This window comes from Paramisgurnus dabryanus, chromosome 24 (genome assembly GCF_030506205.2).
Source record: "Paramisgurnus dabryanus chromosome 24, PD_genome_1.1, whole genome shotgun sequence".
NCBI lineage: Eukaryota > Metazoa > Chordata > Actinopteri > Cypriniformes > Cobitidae > Paramisgurnus > Paramisgurnus dabryanus.
The window spans coordinates 25308008-25331849 of NC_133360.1; the positions used below are offsets into that span (position 1 = coordinate 25308008).

At 41.5% G+C, this 23842-nt stretch overlaps 1 protein-coding gene across 5 annotated transcripts in view; it reads left to right on the top strand.

Annotated features, from left to right (window-relative positions):
* The window catches only part of crebbpa (CREB binding protein a), a 39884-nt gene that overhangs the window by 12823 nt on the left and 3219 nt on the right, over positions 1-23842 (top strand). Inside the window, exons 3-30 of one of the 5 annotated variants that reach the window (XM_065259630.1) lie at positions 3801-3971; positions 4058-4301; positions 7211-7324; positions 8134-8379; positions 8465-8555; positions 8636-8773; positions 8892-9009; positions 9115-9283; positions 9357-9419; positions 10650-10759; positions 10834-11004; positions 11114-11353; positions 12531-12671; positions 12755-12935; positions 13019-13137; positions 14096-14335; positions 14412-14500; positions 18103-18183; positions 18356-18412; positions 18988-19065; positions 19151-19218; positions 19306-19456; positions 21189-21335; positions 21436-21549; positions 21633-21798; positions 21953-22120; positions 23088-23249; positions 23480-23761. In XM_065259630.1, coding sequence (XP_065115702.1) covers positions 3801-3971; positions 4058-4301; positions 7211-7324; positions 8134-8379; positions 8465-8555; positions 8636-8773; positions 8892-9009; positions 9115-9283; positions 9357-9419; positions 10650-10759; positions 10834-11004; positions 11114-11353; positions 12531-12671; positions 12755-12935; positions 13019-13137; positions 14096-14335; positions 14412-14500; positions 18103-18183; positions 18356-18412; positions 18988-19065; positions 19151-19218; positions 19306-19456; positions 21189-21335; positions 21436-21549; positions 21633-21798; positions 21953-22120; positions 23088-23249; positions 23480-23761 — 4119 coding nt within the window. The remainder of the gene's footprint in view (positions 1-3800; positions 3972-4057; positions 4302-7210; positions 7325-8133; positions 8380-8464; positions 8556-8635; positions 8774-8891; positions 9010-9114; positions 9284-9356; positions 9420-10649; positions 10760-10833; positions 11005-11113; positions 11354-12530; positions 12672-12754; positions 12936-13018; positions 13138-14095; positions 14336-14411; positions 14501-18102; positions 18184-18355; positions 18413-18987; positions 19066-19150; positions 19219-19305; positions 19457-21188; positions 21336-21435; positions 21550-21632; positions 21799-21952; positions 22121-23087; positions 23250-23479; positions 23762-23842) is intronic. The other 4 variants (XM_065259632.1, XM_065259631.1, XM_065259633.1 and 1 more) reach the window with 4 other exon arrangements.

Sequence of the window (23842 nt, forward strand, 5' to 3'; positions counted from 1 at the left end):
GCAGTTGCCGGTTGGTAATAAAGCATAGCTGATGTTAACTATAGTTTGACGGGTGGTCTGTGTAGTCTGTGTTGAAGGGAATGTTTTTCGGCCTGTGGTTTAACTGAATACCCCCAGGAAGCAATTCAACCCGCTCAGTATCATGCAGTCGTTTGAACGTTCTCACCACAGAAGAGACCCTGGAGTGACTTTCTGTGACACAGCTCTCTCACTTTGTCTGCATCTGTGTGGCTTATCCAATCCTCAGCGCACACGAGCCAACATGTGTACTTTACTTTGAGCAGAAGCACCTCCTTTTTAATCATTTTTTTTAAGAAGGCCGCAACCTTCTTAAAACTGATGGTATTAAAGCAACACTATGTAGTTTTTTTTACCTTTAAATAATGTCTCTAAAATTATTTCAGTGATAGAACAACTTTTAACTGGACAAATTGTACTGTTGCTGCAACCTGAGCAGCCTCCTAGCTGCTACAAGCACACTCTGAAAGTGGCGGTGGAGGGTAGGAAACACAGCCCCGCCCCTCCCCCTGCCTGCAGAAGAGTGTCTGATACCAGGCACTGTTGCGCTTTTCAACCACATGGGGGAGCTGTAAGTCATTTTTACATGGAAACTACATAGTGTTGCTTTAATATGAGCGCAATAGAGCTCATGCGCTCTAAAAATTAATGCGTGCCAACGAGTGGGAAAAACACACTCGCTGGTTTTAACCCTCTGCGCACTAACAACCTTCTCTAGTACAAGGAAATGTCAGAGCTGCGAGTATTACAAGCTCACGTGCGAGGAAGAGGCCTGAATCATGCGTATTACAAGTTCAGGTGCTAGGATTCGCATTCAGGGCCGAGCAAGAGTCCATGATGCACACATTAAGTCCAGGTGTGTGCGAGAAGGATTCGCACAAAGCGAAACCAATGCGAGGAAAAGCACGCAATGCGCATGTTAATGTGAAACTATGCTGATCATAATAATAACCATCGCCAACTATCGTCATGAAAGCCTGCTATTGGCGATATGTCTGACGATCGTCGATACACAATACTGTCGTCTATCAGCACAATCCTAGCGCATGCACAAAATGCATAAAGCTGGAGAAAAAAGCGTGCAGAAGTTAAACTAGCCATGATCACAACGAAGCTTGATGCCAAGCACACACCTGGGCTTTTAACGTCATGCAAGAAGAGGCTGGCTGCCAACGCGACAAAATGGCATACGCAATGGATAGGGTCCGATACAGAAAATGCAAATACGGTAGCATACTGAAAACAAAGACCCTCCATAGGGAAGCCTGTAAGCTTGAAATAAAAATGCTGCTTACTCTGATATACACAGGGAAGGAGACCAGGGGCCGTTTTTAAGGAACATATTAAAATGTAATCTTAAATTCTGGCAAGAAACTGTAAAATGTGAACTGTAACTCTTTGAATGCCCGCAACACATGTCACTGATCATTATTGACTGTCTGAGGCACTGCATGCTAGTTAGGGCTGTGCAATTAATCGTATTTCGATTGCAAAAACAGGATAATCGAGGTAATTGGATTAGTGTGCGGCATTCGGTTTCTGTCATTTTGTTTTTTGTTATAAATCCAGCGCGTCATGAGCAGCTGCGCTGCTCTCATATCTGTCCGAACACAAAGTAGTAATCCTTATGTATTTGTTCATTTTTATGCGTTTCAAGCGAGCTGAGGCAAACTATCTCTCTCATTTAAAACTATCCCTCCATTTTCTTGTCATCATATGCATCATGACGAAACGTGCAGTCACAAAACACATAAGAACCAATGAGATTTTATGCTGTTAATGTGCCGCCATATTTTAATCTAAAGCTGTTGATTTGTTTACATCACAGACGCATTTTAACATTTCACTTCAGAAGAGATTTTACAAATCCACTAGAATAAATTTTATGACGCATGCGCATATATGCTCTTTTTGGCAGCTAGGAGAAGCCAATAATATAACTCTGATTGTTTTCGTTTGTTTATACACAAAATTGTGTGCTAATTTTCATTTTTAATGCTATTACCTGGTTTAAGTGTTCTTGTAGCACAGTTGGTAGAACATTGCATAAGCAGCGCAAAGGTTGTGGGTTCAATTCCCAGGGAGCATGGATAATGATAAAAATGTACCTCGAATGCACTGCTAGTCGCTTTGAATATAACTGTCTGCCAAATGCATAAATGTAAAGAATCGTGGAGTCTTAAAAAACAAATAAAGCTTGTGAACCGCATGCGTGGTACAGAGGAAATGAGGAAATCCTGGGGATGACTATGGATCTGCCAGCAGGGAGAGTCCTGGCAGCTCAGAGAGAGAGAGAGAGAGCGAGAGAGATAATGTGTGTTTGGATGAGTAAGCACAGATGGGAGTGTGAGAGGTGTGTATGAATGAGCAGAGGAGAAGGGCGAGCGAGGGAGAGGGAGGCTGGTGTGTGTGGCTCTCGACCGGTCTATTTTATCTTGTCTGCTGAAGCAATGTCAACAGAGGAGAGTGGATGGCTGGCACGCCGCTGGAGTTCAGCACTGAGGGGAGGGTGTTTGTCTGACAGAAACCTCAGCACTTTAGTCCCGTAGTGAGGAAGCGCATGTCATCGCAACATTGAAGTTATGGTTCATCTCTTTTAAAATTAGGGATTTACATGCAGATTAACATTCACGATAAGAAATGTCAGCAAACTGAAACATTTTTCTAACCGTTTAGGACAGGGAGGGGCATCCAGGACCAGGAATGCCCAACCCTGCTCTTGACCAGTCGCTCTCCAACTTTTTTTGGCCTGTGCCCCCCTGGCACCATCTTGCCCACCGCATCAAACGCACTTAAGGGGATCGCACACCGGCCGTGCAGCGCTGTTCTAAAAAAATCGAACACATTGTTTTCTATGAGTATACGCACACCGGCGCTGCCAGGTGGCGCCTGTCCGCGCCGCCCAGCTGTGACTCAGGAAGTTGCTCAAATCCCTGTCGCGCCACACAGCGCCACTCACATAGTTTAACATTAAATAACATCCTATTTGTCCCAAATCATTAACGATTAACATTGGCTGCTAACGTATATATTGCATTTTGAAGTAGACGCTATCTGACGAAGCTCGCGCTATTTAATGTGCACTTCCGGTTTACAATACCTCTGAGTTGTCCTAGACGCGACTCAACGCGGCGCGATGGTGAGCTGCGAGGCCGGTGTGCGATCCCCTTTAGTGCGTTTTGCGTCTGAGCTCTATATATATTTATATATTTACTTACTAAACTTGGCAACTTGACCAATGGCAGCAAAAGGTCCTAAAATCTATAAAAATGCACAGAGACTGTGAAGTAATGTATGGCTATAGATAAGTGAAGAAATATTGCTTCACTTATGGAAGTCATTTTTACGTCTATTTTTAGATTCAAGCTGCTGGCAAAGGATATATCCCATTTCTGCAGAGCTTGGCATTGCTGAATCTTTTGCAAAAATATCTGCGTGAGACATCAAAGCGATTATATTTACAAGGCATCATGATAGGATTCATGGAAAAGTTTCTTTGGGAAACTTTACAGGGTTGTTATTGGCTCAAGGCATATCTCTGAGCGTTGAGAGACAAGCCAAGAAACTAATGATTTACATCGTTATGTTGTAGAAATATAGTTAATCCCAGGACTAAACATTATGCTACTGTGTTTCCATCTGGTCGATGGGATCACAAGTGGACGACGCTAAATACTATAAAATGCTATAAACAGGGCCTACATGTTCTTTCTCTTTTTTGGTGTAGCATTTAATGTGTAATTCCCTCTTCATTGGTGTCTTCTCTTTCTCTTGCTTTACAGATGGGCATGGCAGGTGGCAATAGTCAGTTTGGTCAGTACCAAGGTGGAGGGCAACAAATGGGCACGGCCGGTGTAAATGCTCAGCTACAGAATAAAGGCGCCATGCCCAACAGCTTACCACCTTTCCCCACTGACCTAAAGGGAGCGACAGTCACCAGCATGCCAAACATGGTGAGTTATTTCACACCTTTGTTCTTCATCACTTGAACTGGCGTCCACTGCAAGACTCTGTAACATCGTCTTCATTTCTCCTGCAGCCCCAGCAACAACAGGTGTCGGTGGGAATGGTGGCGGGTCAGGGCGTGTCGACGGGTCCCACGGCCGACCCGGAGAAGCGCAAGCTTATACAGCAGCAGCTGGTACTGCTGCTCCACGCCCACAAGTGCCAGCGGCGCGATCAGGCCAACGGCGAGGTGAGAGCTTGCGCGCTGCCACACTGCAGGACCATGAAGAATGTCCTCAACCACATGACACACTGCCAGGCTGGAAAATCCTGCCAAGGTGAGTCCACACAAAGTGCTGATTGCCAAAGCCGATCCCGTTGCCAGACAGAAGTTTTGTTCCAGAACAGTTTTTGGCCCGTATGCATGCTCTTATAAACAATATGTTGATGTTCCCGATTTTGGCCAGATTTTAAGGCACATTTAAATCCATCCCTTGCAGATTATGTTAGCTCAGTGAAAACTTTTTTTTTTACGAAAGATGCGGACAGAGTTGAGGATGTGTGTGCCATTTAAGTGAGTTGCTGGCCATAAAGTGTTTCAGATATGCCATGTACAGGGATCTTGAAGTGTTACTAAAGAATGATTTAGGAAACGTAACCATCAAGTGGTATCTCGACCAGAATTACAATCCCATTTCTATTTGTGGAATTTTTTACTTCTAGCTCTTACGGGTTCATTTAACGTGCATGTTCGGGGAGTTTTCCAAGCAAAATCTATGTAGCGGCTCATTTATAGAGAAAATCTTGCACTTTTTGGTATAATGCAATATTAAGGAGTTGGCAAAGAGAAGATGACTTGCGGCAGCCTGATTCAGCCCGGCTGCATTGCTCTCGAGTTGTTGTTGTTGGACCCAGAGCACAGGGCTTCATTTCAACTCAAATACAAGTGCGGTGCCAACCGTGGCCTCTCTGGTGCCAGCTCATTTCCCATCATTTCCTGCTTGCTGTGACACCCCCGATCTCTCATTCTCAGACCATTGGAGAACGAAACAAAACAGACATCCAAATCTAGAGATCATCCTTTAAGCATCAGACTCTTGAGGTAGAGACAAACAACGTTTGATGTTAAAACTGCAACAAGACTAAGCACTATGCTGCCTTTAAGTGATGACTCTGTGATGAATCAAGTGAACTCAAATGTTCAAGCGTCCGAATAGCACGTTTTTGCCACCTCTACCGCAGCTGGTGTAAACGCAACATTAGGGTGCTTTCTCAACCTGCCGGTTAAATCATACCAGAGTCGATAGCTCACTTGGTGCGGTACGTTTGGGCAGATGAGAATATAAAGACCTCCTTAAGGAGGTATTCTCGGTACGCTTTTTAATGAACTCTGGAGCGGTTCGTTTATGGTGAGAACGCGATCCAGCATCGAGCGGACCTAACTGCAAAAAGTGGAATGAGGAAGTGTTTGTAAACAGTTGGCACGAGCAACAAAAGCCTAATGGCAGTTTGCGGACAAACTTCGCCGTTTGCAGTGCATTAAAACATTATTTTTTAACCGCGCTTCATTCTCGAAATGGATAGTTTGTCTGAAGCCCAGAATACACTGCAGTTTGTTTCACGATGACAGTCTTTTGTCTGGGACAGCCAATAATTGTGCAGTATATCCCAGGCTTTAAGTGGTGTAAAGACTGTTTCATCGGACGCACATGCAGTCACGCGATTGTGCGTCTGTTCAGAACTTTACTTACGGTTTCGGTTTGTTTATTTGTCTGGCTAGTTGCTAAACTGAACTTTTTAAACAAATACCTTGGTAATCCTTAAAATTTCCTAGGTAATCTTTGTGTTGTTTATTTTGCTTGTTATATAAATAAACTACTTTAAAAGGACTTCATTGTTATTTATTCTTAGCTGAGTTTACCGGAATTTACGTGTTGACCACGAAAGCCGCTTGTTTATGTTGTTACTGCTGAATCCGACTATACAAACTATGTAGTCTATAACGACCACGAATACAATCGAAACGCGCAGTCGTCTCTCGATACTATATAAACAGTGGCGCGATGTCTGCTGTATTTTCCTCTTCTTTTGTTTACTTCCGGGGTTCCGTTGGAATTTCCCGCACGTTGAATCCAACCAATCGTAAAGCAGTTTAGGAAATGCGTTCAAAAACGTGGCCAACGAGTGATGTGGATGTGATCATATGACCGCATTTTGGTTTGTTTCAACTGGTTCGGTCCAAAGCAATCGGTGTGGTATGAAAAGGAACCAAAACTACTAAAAAAGCTACAATTAATAATTTTGAGCATGTGGTCCGGACCAACTAAACCGAACTACAGATGTGAAAGCATCCTTAAGGGGATCGCACACCGGCTGCGCAGCTCAGTGCCGCATCAAGTCGCGTCTAGGACAACTCCGAGGTATTGTAAACCAGAAGTGCACATTAAATAGCGCAAGCTTTTTCAGATAACGTCTACCTAAAAATGCAAAATATACGTTAGCAGCCAATGTTAATCGTTAATGATTTGGGACAAATAGGATGTTATTTAATGTTAAACTATGTGAGTGGCGCTGTGTGGCGCGACAGGGATTTGAGCAACTTACTGAGTCACAGCTGGGCGGCGCGGACAGGCGCCACCTGGCGGCGCCGGTGTGCGTATACTCATAGAAAAAAATGTGAACGGCACTGCGCTGAGCGGCGCGGCCGGTGTGCGATCCCCTTTAGTGTGAGGCCTGAAAAATTTCTAGCATTACCAATGCCGTTATCACAGCGTTATGTGCATTTCATACAGTCTGCGTCAAGTGGTGGAATTGTGTTTTGTGCAGCATTTAGTGCAAATATTGTTATCTTCAGCGGCAGGATTTTACACAAGCACGGCATGCGGTCCACCTGTGAAACCGCCCGCATTTTGCTGTTTTCTGGATGTCTCCTATTGAAAATAATTTAAAGACTCGTGACTGCTGCGTCCCATCTGAAAGGCCACTAAAGTGTTTTATTTTTGTCCAATTTAGCTTTGTTGCTTAAAAAAAAAAGTGTTACAAAAACTAAAAGATGGTTTTTGGCCAAGTGCTTCTAGAATTTTCGCTTTCAGCCCAGGATTTTCGTTTTGGTGCATCGCTACTCAAAATGATTACATGCAGATGCATAAAAAATTTAGTTTCCTATGGGACATTTCTTTCAGTTTGACTCCACGTCTCTGATAACAGTCATAGATTTACAGGGTTTCTTCTCTCTGTGTCTTTACAGTGGCTCACTGTGCTTCATCGAGGCAGATCATCTCTCACTGGAAGAACTGCACGAGGCATGACTGTCCCGTCTGCCTCCCGCTGAAAAACGCCAGTGACAAGCGCAACCAGCAACGTGAGTTTTTCCTCCATCAGATATCCTCAACCTTCTGCTTTCCCCGTGGTCAAACGAGTCACAAATAAATGTAATCACGTTAATCTAGAACTAAGATTATTAGTGTGCTACTATATTATTTGTGAAGTTCTGGGAAGTTTTGGCATTCTGTAAGCTCGTCTGAAAGCAAAGGTGATGTCATAGTTAGCGCTGATATGTTCACAGCTCTGTATGTTTGTGTAGTGGAGTCGGGAAGGGATCTGAAGATAAGCGGACTAATTTAAATCTTACACTATTATAGTTCCTGCATGCATTTTTTCTCTCTTTCTCGCTCGATCGCTGCCAAGCGTCTCTCATCGTGACTCCAAAAGTGCGAGGCTGCTAAAGTGTTTGTTTTTGCACTGTGCGATTTACATGTTGGAGAGTAGCCACGTCTGTATTCCTTCCCATGCAAATGGCGTCTTGGGACCCCTCTCCTCTTCCTTAGCCCATTCTTTTAAGTCTGTGTTGTTGTGATGAATATTTTTTCTGCATTTCTTGTAAAAGGCTGTTTTGGCAGGTTTTGAAATGTTTGACTTATCTGCTTTTTGCATTGCATTGCTTTGTTATGATGGATGGATCGTGCCAAATCTTTCTTCGCTGTTTAAGCAGAATCAGATGTGAAGTCAAGTCTCATGCTTGTAACATGTCTTGTTTGAAATATGCAAATGTCCTCACAGAAGGGTTATAAGTCCTTTCCTTTAATTGAGTGGTTTTGGGCACTATATCAACAACAAAGCAATGCATTGCTAGTTTTATCAGGTATTTAACATCTATGCGTCTCCCATCAGCAATGCTGAGTTCACCCAACGCGGCCCTGCAGACGTCTATCGGGTCAGTCGGCACAGGCCAGCAGACGACGCCTGCTTTAAACAGCTCCACACCCATCGACCCCAGCTCCATGCAGAGGGCGTACGCCGCCCTCGGCCTGCCCTACAGCAACCAAACCCCCACACAAGCCCAGTCTCCTGCACAGACGCAGCCGACTGCGCAGACGCCACAGTCCCAGCACCAGATGAGACCTCTCAATGCACTCTGTAAATCTGTAAAAGTTTGGCATTTAAATATTTATGTATGTTTTGGTAAATGTTTTATTGTCGTATATCCCTGTCTTTCATGCAGGTGGAAGTCAAATGAACCTTAGCGGAAGTGCAATCGACCAGGCCAAGCTGCTCTCGGACGGCACAATGCCATCCACCCTTAACGCTAACAAGTACGCCACACACACACCTTGCTCGAGATTTATGGCTGTTTGAGGCTGTTTGTTGACCGAGTCTCTCTATCCTCCCACAGTCAGCTGATGTCAGACGGTCCTGCGGTTGGCAGCATGAGTAACCTGCCCACAGCGGCCCCACTGTCAGCCACCGGCGTGAGGAAGGCCTGGCACGAGCACGTCACCCAGGACCTCCGAAATCACCTTGTACACAAACTGTTAGTAGTAATAACTGCTCATAGCAGTGGTTGCCATATTTTATGTTTAAATCCTGCAAGGAGGTTTTATCAAGACTTGGTAAACTAAGTAGTAAACTCTCTGTGTGTGCTTGATTAGAGTACAGGCCATCTTTCCTACGCCGGACCCCGCTGCTCTAAAGGACAGACGTATGGAGAACCTTGTCGCGTATGCACGGAAAGTGGAAGGTGATATGTACGAGTCAGCTAACAGCAGGGTGAGCACAGATCACTTCATGCAAAATAGCCGTTTTAGCGTTCATTTGATTGCATGACTAAAAATGAATAGTTAACAAATGATTGTTTGTGTTTGGGTTGTATAGGACGAGTACTATCACTTTCTTGCAGAGAAGATCTATAAAATCCAGAAAGAACTGGAGGAGAAGAGAAGGTCTCGATTACAGAAACAGATTAACCAGACACCCATGGCGGCAGCCGGGCAACAGCAACCGGCCCTCAACCAAGCCAACGTCATGGGACCTCGGCCACAGAGTAAGTGATTTCAAAGCATAGCGAAGTATAAAATCACCATAACAGACCTGAGAAAGTCTCATTCTGTTTCTAGATGGACCTGTGCCTATGCCCACTGTGCCAAATCAGATGATCAATCGCATGCAGGTGTCACAAGGTACTGACGCTGATGCTTGCTTTGCAGTGTAATGTGTTTGCTTTTTATTAAAGTCTTGCCAGAAAAGTTGCTGTCTTCTGAAGCATAAGATTATTATATGAAGCAGATGGTTATGCAAAACAGTATAGCTTGAGACTGTACCTGCGAAATAAAGTTTAAATGTTAAAAGCTAAGATACCAAAATATCACATTTTACAGGGTTCCCACAGGTCCTTGAAATCCTTGAAAGTTTGTGAATCTGGGGGAAAATTCAAGGCTCTGGGAAGTTTTTGAAAATATACATACCTAGATACAGGTCATTGAAAGTGCATGAATATGTTTTATGCAAGGTTTTCTGGAAAAATATCCATAGTCCCTGTATAGTGTAGGATAATATCATAAAAATTCTAGATTTTTTTAAGCACACGTGCTAAACTGTTCACTTTAAATGTTTATATCTTCTGTATGCGAATGTTGATTCATACCAAAATGCTTTTTTGCATAATCATGTTGTTAGACACATGAAAACGTCTCGGGTTACGTATGTAACTGTTGTTCCCTGAGAAGGGAACGAGACGCTGCGTCTCCCTTGCCATACTTCCTGCGTCCCTGTAACGCCGTCCTTGGCAATATTTCAGATAGCGATATACTTCCTGGCTCTCGCGTCACCCTGTCTTTGTCGTTAAGCCTCACCATTGGTTGAATTTGATATACACATTCAGACGCACTTACACATTCAGAGGCGTCCACAAGTGTCACCGCAGTGACGCAGCGCAAGTTCCCTCGAAAGAGAACTGTAACAATGTATCTTAAAGGGTAACACGATGTAACCTTGCTCTTACTTGAAATATGTCCCCACATTTAGTCCTTGAATATGAGGGTATTGGACCTGGAAAGTCCTTGAAAGGTCCTTGAATTTGAAGTTAACTAAGGTGTGGGAACAGTGTGTTTGATGAGATTTGGATCCATGTGGAAGCAGTGATGCATTGTGTTTCTTTTTATGTCAGCTGAATAAATGGACATGCCCACATTTTCAGTGTTTATATCTTTGTTATTGTGGTTTTCTGTAATGCTAGATCAAGCAATGACATATGTGTGTAGTTCTGCATGATCGATTACACACAAAGTTGCAAATAATAAACATGCAAACAGAAAATTTGTGTATTGAGGTTTTTGCCACTACATACACAACGTGCATTACATATTTACAGTAGGTCTGTTTCTGCCATAAATATCTTACGTTTTCTTCAGGGATGAATCCATTCAATGCAATACCCAATGTGCCGATGTCTCAGGCTCCCAGGGCGACGCGTGCCGTTTCTCCAATAAACCATCAACAACAGATCAACATGAACCCAACGGTTGGTCTTGATTCCCTCTTCCTTAGTTATTTTAAATGTTGGACGCATCTAAATATACGGACTTCACTCTTTAGCAGATGAACATGTCACCCACGCGAATGCCCCAGACGCAGGGCATGCTCGGGAACATGGTGGCGACGAATGCAAATCAGACGCAGTTCATGGCTCAGACGCAGTTCCCCGCCAACACCAACGCCATGAACGTCAACATGGGCCAGCCCAACACGCAACCAGCTGTTTCACAGGTAAGCTCTCTCACACAACATCCTACCCTGGTCTCACTACGCATGACGACGTCCCCTCTAAACCTGTTTGTCCTTGCTGGTGTGCATCTGGTCTCTCCTTCCCCAACAGCAGCAGAACGCTAACCTCCCCCTGAATGCACTTGGCCCCTTGGGCCCCCAGCTAGGCTGCCCCACGCCCCCTCAGGCTCCACTCCGCGCCACACCGCCCCCCAATGCCACCGTCGGCACCACTAACCTGCAGCCCAGTCAGGCGTCCACACCCTCCTCCGCTCCCGCTCAGGGCACCCCGCCTCACGCGCAGTCCCAGGCGGATCTGCCTCTGTCTGCCCAGCAGCACCCTGGAACACCGGTGAGACCCATCAGCTCCATCAGCATCTTCCTCCACCTTTCTCTTGAAACATTATGTTTAAGGCTGTGGATCTTAAGAAATGAGCTCTGTTCCAAAACTTGGTGAGTTGCATTGCTGTCTTTTTAAAGCAGCATTCTAACCCAAAGGGAAACACATGAATTACTCGTTTGAAATGTGCCATATGGACAGCAACTTCCTGCACCACATGAGAGACTCAAATTACATCCGAGACCTGATATTAGCATGTTGTTAACTACTGAATTTGAATTGTTTACTCAAGCATAGCTCAGTGCATTCTGGGAATGAACACATTGTGTAGGATAAATGCGATGCTGCTTTTGGGTGTTTTTGGACGCATAAGGGGCGATTCACATTTGCACGTCAATTCCATTATGGGGACGCATACCACGCGCCTACGTTTGAAATAATGAACGTGAGCGCGCAAAAGACGCGAAATGTGCATTATGGGATTGAACACACGGAAGGATAAATGCGATGCTGCTTTTGGGTGTTTTTGGACGCATAAGGGGCAATTCAAATTTTGCGTCTTTTGCGCGCTCAAGTTCGTTATTTCAAATGTATGCGCGCTCTTAATGCAAGCAACGCGGTCGCGACGTGGTGCGACACGCTCGTTTATCTAAGCGCGTCCACACCGCATCGAGTTGAAAACATTTCAACTTTTCAGAATGCCGCAAGCGCACCGCAGGTCACCTGACAAGAACCAACCAACGTTTTAAACGCGAAATGTAAACCGATGCGAATGATGCGTTATGGGCAGGGCGTTTGCCGCGAATACACGTGCTTTTAACCTCAAACGCATCTTCGCCAAAGTTAAAAATATTCAACTCGAGCAAAAAATTTGAATGATACAAAGTTAAATCCTACGAGTTATCTAGAGCGAGGAACGCGATGCCCTGCGTTTGATAGCCTAAGTACGTAGCCTAAGGTTGCTCGCCTATCTTTTAGAAAAGTCCTACCATCTGACATTTGCCTGTAATGAAGTGTAGATAGGCTGCTCACTAGGTTTTGGAACAAACATGAAGTTGTCTTCAAAAAAAGATGTCTCATACTTCAAAAAAGTACACATTATAATTCTAACAGTACTAATACTAACTTTTTACTACGTGTGATTGCGTCCAAGAAATTAAACTTGCGTGCTGTTTTTTTTTTCTCGTAGAGCGGCGATAACCGCGTGGCCACCCCAGCATCAACAGCCAGCACTGAGCTGCCCTCCCAGCATGTTGTGCCTGATGTGCCTCCCAGCGATATGAAAACCGAAGAGCAGGATTATGACATCAAAACCGAGCCCAAGATGGAGGTAAACAGGAAGTTTATTATTTATCATTGTCAGTTTTTTGTCTTTAAGTTCAAAGTACTAAGGATTGTCCTGTCCTCCTATAGACCGATGATGACAAAAGCTCCATATTTGTCAAAAAGGAGGAGCAAGAGGGGTTGGAGGCCAAACAGGAGCCAATGGAGACTGAGGACAAGAAGACAGACATCAAGGCGGAGACCAAAGAGGAAGATGAAGGAAGGACAAACGGCACAACGTCCTCTTCACCAACGCAGTCTCGAAGAAAAAGTATGTACATCTTTACTCATTGTATTGTTCTTGCTCTCATTAATATCTCTCTTTTTATTCATTTCGTGCCTCTTTGTCTACAGTCTTTAAGCCAGAAGAGCTGCGACAGGCATTGATGCCCACTCTCGAGTCTCTGTACAAGCAGGATCCAGAGTCTCTGCCTTTCCGGCAGCCTGTGGACCCCATACTTCTCGGCATCCCGGTGAGTCCATCACATTGAACTTCACACAAATATGCATCTTCAGCTGATCTCTACCTAGACTATTTATTTGTTACTGTTTAATTTAAAATGAATTTTAAATAGCATTACTACCAATCTCACTATGTCACCACTGTGAGAAAACAGAACCCCAACATGGCTTTGACATACATCAAGCACAGGGTTCCCACGGGTCCTTGAAATCCTTGAAAGTTTGTGAGTCCAGAGGAAAAAATTGAAGGCCCTGGGATGTTTTTGAAAATATACATGCATAGATACAGGTCATTGAAAGTGCTTGAATCTATTTTATGTAAGAAGTTTTCTAGGAAAACAATCCATATTATTCCCTGTGTATTGTAGGATAATATCATAACAATTCGAGACTTTTTAAGCACACGTGCTAAACTGTTTGCTTTAAATGCTTATATCTTCGGTATGTGAATGTTGATTTATACCAAAATGCTTTTTTGCATAGTTGTGTTTGACACACAAAAACGTCTCGGGTTACGTATGTAACTGTTGTTCCCTGAGAAGGGAACGAGACGCTGCGTCTCACTTGCCATACTTCCTGCGTCCCTGTAACGCCGTCTTTGGCAATATTTCAGATAGCGATATACTTTCTGGCTCCCGCATCACCCTGTCTTTGTCGTTAAGCCCCACCATTGTTTGAATTTGATATACACATTCAGACGCACTTACTCCTGGAGGCGTCCCCAAAGTGTCACCGCAGTGACGCAGCCCGAGTTCCCTCGAAAGGGAACTGTAACAAAGTGTCTTAAAAGGTAACACGATGTAACCTTGCGCTCACCTGAAATGTGTCCCTACATTTATTTCTTGGTTTGAGGGTATTGGACCTGGAAAGTCCTTGAAAGAACCCTCTTGACATCAAGATCCTCCATTGTTAAAGTGATTAAAGTACATTTTATGGGATTAAACTTGTATGTTTTTTTCCCACCTTCAGGACTACTTTGATATCGTGAAGAACCCAATAGATCTGTCAACTATCAAGCGAAAACTGGACACCGGTCAGTACCAGGAACCCTGGCAGTACGTAGACGACATATGGCTGATGTTTAACAACGCTTGGCTGTACAACAGGAAAACGTCACGTGTGTACAAATACTGCTCTAAGCTGGCCGAGGTGTTCGAGCAGGAGATCGATCCTGTCATGCAGGGCCTCGGTTATTGTTGCGGAAGGAAGGTAAGATCAGTACTTACCATATGAAAGCCTAAGTGTTTTCGTGTTTTTCTAATCTCTTCTTCGTTTCCTTCCACAGTACGAGTTTTCTCCTCAGACGCTGTGCTGCTACGGCAAGCAGTTGTGTACAATACCCCGAGATGGCACTTATTACAGTTATCAGAACCGGTGAGTTGCCATAAAAATGTACGAATGCTGTTATAGACTGCTTTAGAGGATGAGCTGTCAGTCATACGGTATGGTTTTAGTTTATGTGGGTTGTAGCCATCAGTCAGACATTGGCATTAACTTTCCATGTCATAGACGGTACTTACGCAAGTACGGGCCTGTTTGTATCCATTGATGCTAACTGGCATCTTTTCGTTTTCCTCAAGGTTAGTCTGCTTGAAGTCTCTTGCCAGTTCTAATTCATTGGCAGTTGTAATATTTGCACTGGCACATTAATGGCTTTTTTGCTGTTAAGTGACTGCTTACTTGTAACAGGCTCCTTTGCGCCCCCTGCAGTACGGAGCGCGTCATTGCGGTTCTTCCACATATACTGATTGGCAAACAGACACAGCTGCTCTCACTCATAGTCTCCAATTCGATGTTGGCTCCAAGCATTCGATTTCTTTTTCATGTTAGCGTTTGGCCGAGTTTCTCCAAGTTATAAACATCCTGCCCTCGTTGCAACCGAGGCACTTTGTTGAACACAACAGTAAAAGCATGTCCCCCAATGCATGAATTTGTGTTAACCCCATCAAGCATCGTAACACAGCTCTCAAAGTTTAAGCTTTTTATCTCTGGCTACTTTTAAACTATGCTGACAGCAACGTCACATTTTGCGTAAATGTGCATTTATGTCAGTTATGCTTCAAATATGATTAAAAATAATTTAAGCAAACACATATTTTCTGCAGATTTCGTGCTAGATGTAAACACTTTAGCTGATGTTATGGCAGATTTTTCAGCGTACGTGTTTGTTTTGACATTGAATCAGGAGAAAACCCAGATTATTTGTATGTTATATTTTTGCGATTTTGCGTAGTCTGTATTTGACAAGCCATGTCATGACCATAACTATGACTGCACTTTAAAGGTGACATAGAATGATTGAACGGGGTATTTATCCTTGTTCTGTGATGTGACATGTAGACAAATTTTTTTTGTTTGGGTCTGTAATGCCTTAGAAGCTTCCTAAAACCCTCTCTCAGATAGCTCTATTAGGGTGGGGGATTTTAAACAAGTGGTTTTGCACCTATTTGGCTCCCCCTACTGGCTTAACTTGCAATCTCATTACTGATTGGCTGACTTTGCTGCCACTCAAAAAATGTAGCCAATTATTTTAAAGTGGAGGGGCAGTTAGATGCCTGTGATGTCATAAGCATCAGTTTTTCAGATTGGTCCGTTTTCTGGCTGACATTTCTAAAAGAGGAATTACTATGAGACTGAGATGTTTAGCAAGTCTAGCACTTTTTGTATGTTTGTGAATGCGGGTAGACTACCATTATTCAACAAAGACAAGGTAAAAATGGTTTTTCATTCTCTGTCCCTTTTAAAATGTAATGGTAAAGCCTTTATTACACTGCGTGTTTTCGCGTCATGATTCAGACTGGTTGGCGAGCACTGCATGACAGTTCCGCGAGAGCATTTTAAAATATGCGAGCGCGACGTGTCTCTTGGTTGTTCTTGGATCTTGTTTGTGTTTCTGTGCGCGCGTGTGCGTCTGCATGCGTACGTAAAACAGAGCCACACTCCAATCGGTCTGTGCAGCATTGAAAACCACCTCCTCATGACTCGCGATCAAGCTCGGCCGCGGTGCTGCTGGTCTGACTGACATGCATTTAATTGCGTTGAATTATTTTAATACGTTAAAAATTTATGAATTAATGTCATGAGTTAACGTGTTAATGATGCCAGCCCTTATATTTATATTAGATTTTTGTGTAATATTAAGCTATAAAATGACTCTCAGTACCTTGTCCAGGATTACCCTGTGTTATTATTCGTTTTGAGAGGTTTTTATCATTTTTACTAAAACTTCAACCAAACCGAAATAATAGACATATTTTTTCAGTACACATGTAAAATCACATTTATTAAAAAGGTCAATAAATTTGCAGATTTCAAAAGAGAGCTAAACTGTTTAAGTCAAAAGCCAGCTAGGTTATTTATTTATTTAGATTTTTTATTTATTTTATTTTTATCCAAGAATTGTAAAAATATACTCAAATTGAAAATACAAAATAATTTTATAATTGTTCAAAAGTGTGTTCATGTGATTTTATACATGAATGTTGTAAAATAAATAAATCCATAATAATCGTACAATCGCGATTATTCATCGGACTATAATTGTACCATCAAAATTTAAAATTGTTGCATCCCTAACAATAACTGAATAAACTAGGGCTGTCAAACAATTAATCGCAAACAAAATAAAAGTTTGTTTGCCTATTTATTTATTTATTTATTAATTTATTTATAAAATGTGTGTATATATATATATATATATATATATATGACACATGTAAATGTTTCTTAATTTATACATGAACGTTGAACAATAAATAAATCCATAATAATTGTACAACCGTGATTATTCATCGGACTATAATCGTACCATCAAAATCTATAATTGTTGCATCCATAACGATAACCGAATAAACTAGGGCTGTCAAACAATTAATCGCAAACAAAATAAAAGTTTGTGTTTGCCTATTTATGTATTTATTTATTTAAGTGAATAAATAAATACACACATAGATGTAAAAAAAATAAATAAATAAATGTATAGATTTATATAGATTTTGATGGTACGATTATAGTACAATGAATAATCACGATTGTGTGATTTATTTAATTGAATAAATAAATACACGCATACATGTAAAAATTAAAAAAAATTAAATTTTTATATATAAAAAAATTATTTATAAAATTTGTATATATAGACACGCGTAAATGTTTTTTAATTTATACATGAATGTTGTAAAAAATAAATTCATAATAATCTTACAATCTTGATTATTCATCTGACTTTAATCATTCCATCAAAATCTATAATTGTTGCATCCCTGTTTGCTTATTTATGTACTTATTTAAGTGAATAAATAAATACACACATAAATGTAAAAAATTTAAGAAAAATTTTATTTAGAAATAAAAAAAATATAAAATGTGTATATATAGAGACACACGCAAATGTTTCTTAATTTATACCTGAATGTTGTACAATAAATAAATCCATAATAATCGTTCAATCGTGATTATTCATCGGACTATAATCGTACCATCAAAATCTATAATTGTTGCATCCATAACGATAACCGAATAAACTAGGGCTGTCAAACAATTAATTGCAAACAAAATGAAAGTTTGTGTTTGCTTATTTATATTTATTTAATTAAGTGAATGAATAAATACACACATACATGTATAAATTTAAGAAAAAATGTATTTATATGTATATATAAAATGTGTGTGTATATATAGACACACACGTAAATGTTTCTTAATTTATACTTGAATGTTTGTGTATATACATAATAATTACGCAGTTCACACACAAATTACGCAAACTCAAACTTTTATTCTGTATGCGATTGATCGGAATTAATTGTTTGACCGCCCTAGAAAAAAACCATATATTGTACGATATTATGTACTCTATAATTGAATTGGAAAATTATCAGATACCGTGACGCATTTGTGTGAAGTCGTGTGTGTGTGTTTTCTGTTTGTGTCTGTCAAGCTTGAGTGATTCATGACTCTTGTGTGCTTGTGTACAGGTATCATTTTTGCGAGAAGTGCTTCAATGAGATTCAAGGAGATAGCGTGACGCTGGGAGATGATCCAGCTCAGCCACAGACGTAAGTAATCGTCACCTTCCATTTTCCACTCGAGTTCAAATGTGTTTACAGAGGTTTTTATGTTGGCTTATTGCATTGCTAGAATCTACATCTGAATGTGATTTAAAATGATTAAAGTGATTGTTGTAAAATAGTGCATAAGTTCATGAGTATGACTTTTTATTGTGTGCAGCATGATCTCTAAAGACCAGTTCGAAAGAAAGAAAAACGACACGTTGGATCCTGAGCCGTAAGTAAACTCCTTTCTTGGAGGTGAACGTCTTTTCCTAGAATTCCATGAGGTAGCCGTCGCCGCCCTATCAGGTAGCACATACTTATAGTAGGGCCATATTGGTCCGTATTACCTCATACGGTTTTCCACTTGGAATAACTCGCACCACATGGCCCCCTGTTAGGTGGCTCCCCCTGCTGACAACAGCATGGGGGTGCCACAGATTTGGCAAATTACCCTACACTTGAAATACAATGACAGGTAGTCACAGGAGATGCATTCGAGACTTAAGTTACTACCACACGTAAACTGCAACCTTTCTCACCTTAACCACTTGTGATCGGATCACCAAGGTGTAAACCTGACAGATTTTATCTTGGTGTAAATTGTCATACCTCCTACAAAGGCGCACGTGCATTGGCTTGCTTGCAAATGCGTAAGAACTGGAGGAAAAGAAACCGAATGCTGCATTTTATTGTAAACTACCTACACTTGTGGTTAGTCACCCGGCATTCAGACACTTGCTAAAGTAAAGTTGTAGCCAGGAAACGCTTGAGGATATATTTTATACCTTATTCTTCCTCTTTTCTCAGGTTTGTTGAATGTAAAGATTGTGGGCGGAAGATGCATCAGATATGTGTCCTTCATTACGAAGTCATCTGGCCTTCTGGGTAAATTTGACAGCAAACTGTTACTTTGATATCAATTACCGATGCCGTTCGGGACATCAAAACGTATGGGAATTTTTGTCTGCAGGTTCATCTGTGATAATTGTTTGAAAAAGAGTGGGAAGTCAAGAAAAGATAACAAGTTTTCAGCTAAAAGTAAGTCGGCAATGCAATGAATCAGATCAATGTGATTACCATTATATTAACTTTTTCATGCTTAACGTTCACTTCTATTTAATCCAGGGTTGCAGGTGACAAGGTTAGGCACGTACATAGAAGACCGGGTGAACAAGTATTTGAAGAGACAAAATCATCCGGAAGCTGGAGAAGTGTTCGTGCGAGTAGTAGCCAGTTCAGACAAAACGGTGGAGGTCAAACCTGGCATGAAGGCCAGGTAAACTTCATTTTTTACCTCCTTTCCTGTTAAGTTTTAGTAATATTATCAAACTATACTTTTTCATATTCTTCGGATGACCCTGCTAAGGATGAGTTTGGACACAAAAGACATAAATGAAAACGAAACATTAGTTCAACATAAATATGCATAAATGAATGTTCAGCAACCGAAATTATTCAGCCAAAAATAGCAAAAACAAATTTGTGTTTGACCGAACAAGTGAAAAGCACAAATAAATTTTACCAAACAATGAGGTCTTTGATGACACGATCATATAGTAACCACCGGAGAGTGAGAGACGCGCAAATCAGTCCCTCCAGAAAAACACGATTTTGCGATCACATGATTCAACGCATAATTAGCCAAAGTCTGAATATTTTTTTCAAATACGCCGCACTTTCCCAGCATAAATTGCAGATAATCCCTGCATTTTCGTAGCAAAAATCACAAATATTTTAGCAGAAAGTTGAAAAGTGTTGCATTTACTTCACACAAGCGCAGCCATGTCCCCTGTTGCCATGGGAACGTTATGAAGTGAAGTGAACATCATTCAAAAGCTCCAAACTGTTTTTTGCAAGTTCCCGCAATTTCATTGCATAAAATTACATAAATATCCCGCATATTCCATCGCATTTTTTAAGAAAACGTGCCGCAAGGATTTTTGCCTGCAGCAATCCCCAAAAAAAACAAGTTTTTCTGGAAGGACTTGCAAATGCAGCAAACATGTAGGTAAAAGCATTTTAAAGTGTCAGAGAAAGACACAAAAACATACAGCACTACATGTTTCATTTATCATTTAAAATCAAGACATCCTGAACACATGAGAAAGACACGGCAGCGATCCTGGGTATCTGCTGAATGCACAGGCATGTAGAAAGAGAGACTTTAACTCTTCATCTCATGTTATAGAACGATGAAGAGTGTCATCAAAACTTCCTAAAACCAGTAAAGTCCTACAATTACAAACACGCTTATGTTTAATGAAAAATAAAATGTTTATTAACAATAAACTTTTTTTTTTAGACCACTTTGTTGAGCACTTTTTCCTCTGTCATCTCCTGTCAATCTTGCCGCCGTCTCTTTCTCCCTTTGCTCGCGGTTGACCGTGCACACAGGAGCATGTCCGCTGCTTAACATGCAGTGCTATACAAGTTTCTAAAGCCATAGTTATGTTGCATTATAAGCGGGAATAGAAGATCGGATTAATATCGGTTTAGCCAAGACTAATTTATGTTTTAACAAGTCAGATACCTGTCCGATCAGAGAAGTGACCAGGTGTAAAAAGGCCCTATAATGACTGGTGGAATGTAAAAAAAAATGCCATTGTTAAGTAATGTGTAATAAATATAGTGTAAATGTGCAATGGTGAGGAAATTGGCAAAATATTTTTCATTTTTTTATTCGGCTTCATCCAATAATTTTTCTTTCGGTGCATCCCTACAAATAAATAAGGAGCTCAGATGCTAAAACCGCTAAATCTCTGTTAAAAATGACAATTATATTGACCAGCACGCATTATACGTTCATCAAATACTTTCACTTCAAATCTGCTTAATCCCGGCCTCAGTCCTTTCAGAAATATCAGTTTGTAAGAGTCTGATGAAAATGCTCATATTTACAAGAAATCATGTCAGACACATTCAAAATTGGATCATGTGACAAATCATTGTTGACTTTGTTGTGTGCTAATGTTTGGACAATTAAGAGGTAAAGGTGCACTTATTTTCAGGTTTGTAGACACAGGAGAGATGCCTGAGAGCTTCCCCTACAGAACCAAAGCACTTTTTGCCTTCGAGGAGATCGACGGAGTGGACGTGTGTTTCTTCGGCATGCACGTTCAAGAGTACGGCTCGGAATGCACTTTTCCCAACACCAGGTAAATGCTCAATCTATCCTACATAAAAAGAAACAGATGCTCATGCCAGGGCCTGGCAGTTCCCATAGAGTTACATGTCTGTCTGTGTCTCTTCACATAGACGGGTATACGTATCGTACCTCGATAGTATTCACTTCTTCAGACCTCGTATGCTGAGAACAGCAGTCTATCACGAAATCCTCATCGGCTACTTGGAGTATGTAAAGAAGCTCGGGTAGGTTTCTCCACACAATTTAAAATAACTTACGGCTTTTGTTCTGCAATTAGATGATAAAATTTTTCATGTTACCTCTGCAGATACGTTACGGCTCACATCTGGGCTTGTCCGCCTAGTGAAGGGGATGACTATATCTTCCATTGTCACCCTGCCGATCAGAAGATCCCTAAACCCAAGCGCCTGCAGGAATGGTACCGCAAAATGCTTGAAAAGGCCTATGCGGAGCGGATACTGCATGACTATAAGGTATCTGCCATGATTTAATTCCTTTTATTCCTCATGATTTATGTCTTTGCTAAAATGTCAAGAAGTGGTTAATGCCAAGAACCTCTACCTATATAATGTGGGATCGATTACCTATCGACCTACCTATCCATTACAGTGTGTTTGTGTTAAATAGGACATCTTCAAGCAAGCCACAGAGGACCGTTTGACAAGTGCAAACGAGCTTCCATATTTTGAGGGGGATTTTTGGCCCAATGTGCTGGAGGAGAGCATCAAGGAGTTGGAACAAGAGGAGGAAGAGAGGAAAAAAGAGGAAAACACAGCTGCTTGTGAAACTCCAGAGGTGAATGAAAAAAACATGTTTATGTTTAAGCTTTAGGGCATTAGGGAATTGCCCTCCTTAAGGTTTCTTTCCTTTAAATCTTCGTAGATGCTTTAAAGGGATAGTTCGGCCAAAAATGATATTAAACCCATGATTTACTCACCCCCAAGCTGTCCGAGTTGCATTGGTTCATCGTTTTTCAGACAAACACATTTTCGGATATTTTAGAAAATGTTTTAGATCTTTCAGTTGATTAAATGTAATGTTACGGGGTCCACGACCTTCAAGTCCAAAAAAAGTGCGTCCATCCTTCACAAAATAAATCCAAACGGCTCCAGGATGATAAACAAAGGTCTTCTGAGGGTAATCCGAGCGGTGTTGTTGTAGAAATATCCATATTTAAAACTTTATTAACGTAAATAACTACCTTCCGGTAGCACCGCCATCTTAGTCGCGTCCGCATTCAGGATGAGAGCTTACGCAGCCTACGGAGGCTACTCTGCTGCTGCTCTGTGCCCCCGCCCTCCGAATTTGTCATACGTCACTAAGAAAAGTGCGTACACTACACTAATACTCTCTCCTGAATACAGAGAAGTCTAAGATGGTGGCTCTACCGGAAGGTATTTATTTTCGTTAATAAAGTTTTACATATGGATATTTCTACAACAACACCGCGTGGATTACCCTCAGAAGACCTTTGTTTATCATCCTGGAGCCGTTTGGATTTATTTTGTGAAGGATGGACGCACTTTTTTTGGACTTGAAGGTCGTGGACCCCGTAACATTACATTTAATCAACTGAAAGATCTAAAACATTTTCTAAAATATCCGAAAATGTGTTTGTCTGAAAAACGATGGACATATGCAACTCGGACAGCTTGGGGGTGAGTTAATTATGGGTTTAATATCATTTTTGGCCGAACTATCCCTTTAATATCTGCTAAAATTATTTTAAAGAAACCTCTGAACACTTAATTCTCTCCAATAGGGCACACCAGGGGACAGTAAGAACGCAAAGAAGAAGAATAACAAGAAAACGAATAAGAATAAAAGCAGTCTGAGCCGAGCCATAAAGAAGAAACCTGGCATGCCGAATGTAGCCAACGACCTCTCGCAGAAATTGTATGCCACGATGGAGAAACACAAAGAGGTCTGCTATATTTTCTTTATCTCTCTCTTTCTGAGACAATGTGTTAGTATGGATTGGTTATTGTTTACTTGGTGAGGGACCAATAATTTTAATTTAATTAAATAAATGCCAGCGTTTTGATTTGAATGCAAAACCCGCACGGAAGATTTTCCTGCTCCAGCACTACCCACAATCCTACTGCTCAATAAATTAATAGAATTTAAATGACCTGTTCTTCCTTGTTAACCCAGGTGTTTTTTGTAATCCATCTACACTCTGGGCCTATGGTCAACACACTACTACCCATCATTGACCCCGATCCCCTGCTTTCATGCGACCTAATGGACGGACGAGATGCTTTCCTGACGTTAGCACGGGATAAGCACTGGGAGTTCAGCTCTCTGCGGCGCTGCAAGTGGAGCACCATGTGCATGCTGGTGGAATTGCACAACCAGGGCCAGGACCGCTTCGTCTACACCTGCAACGAATGTAAACACCATGTCGAAACACGGTGGCACTGCACTGTCTGCGAGGTAAGAGCCAGAAGTATCACTATACAGCAACTGTTGCTTACTCAGTATTCCTCCTATTTTACTTTATCAATGTGACCTTGT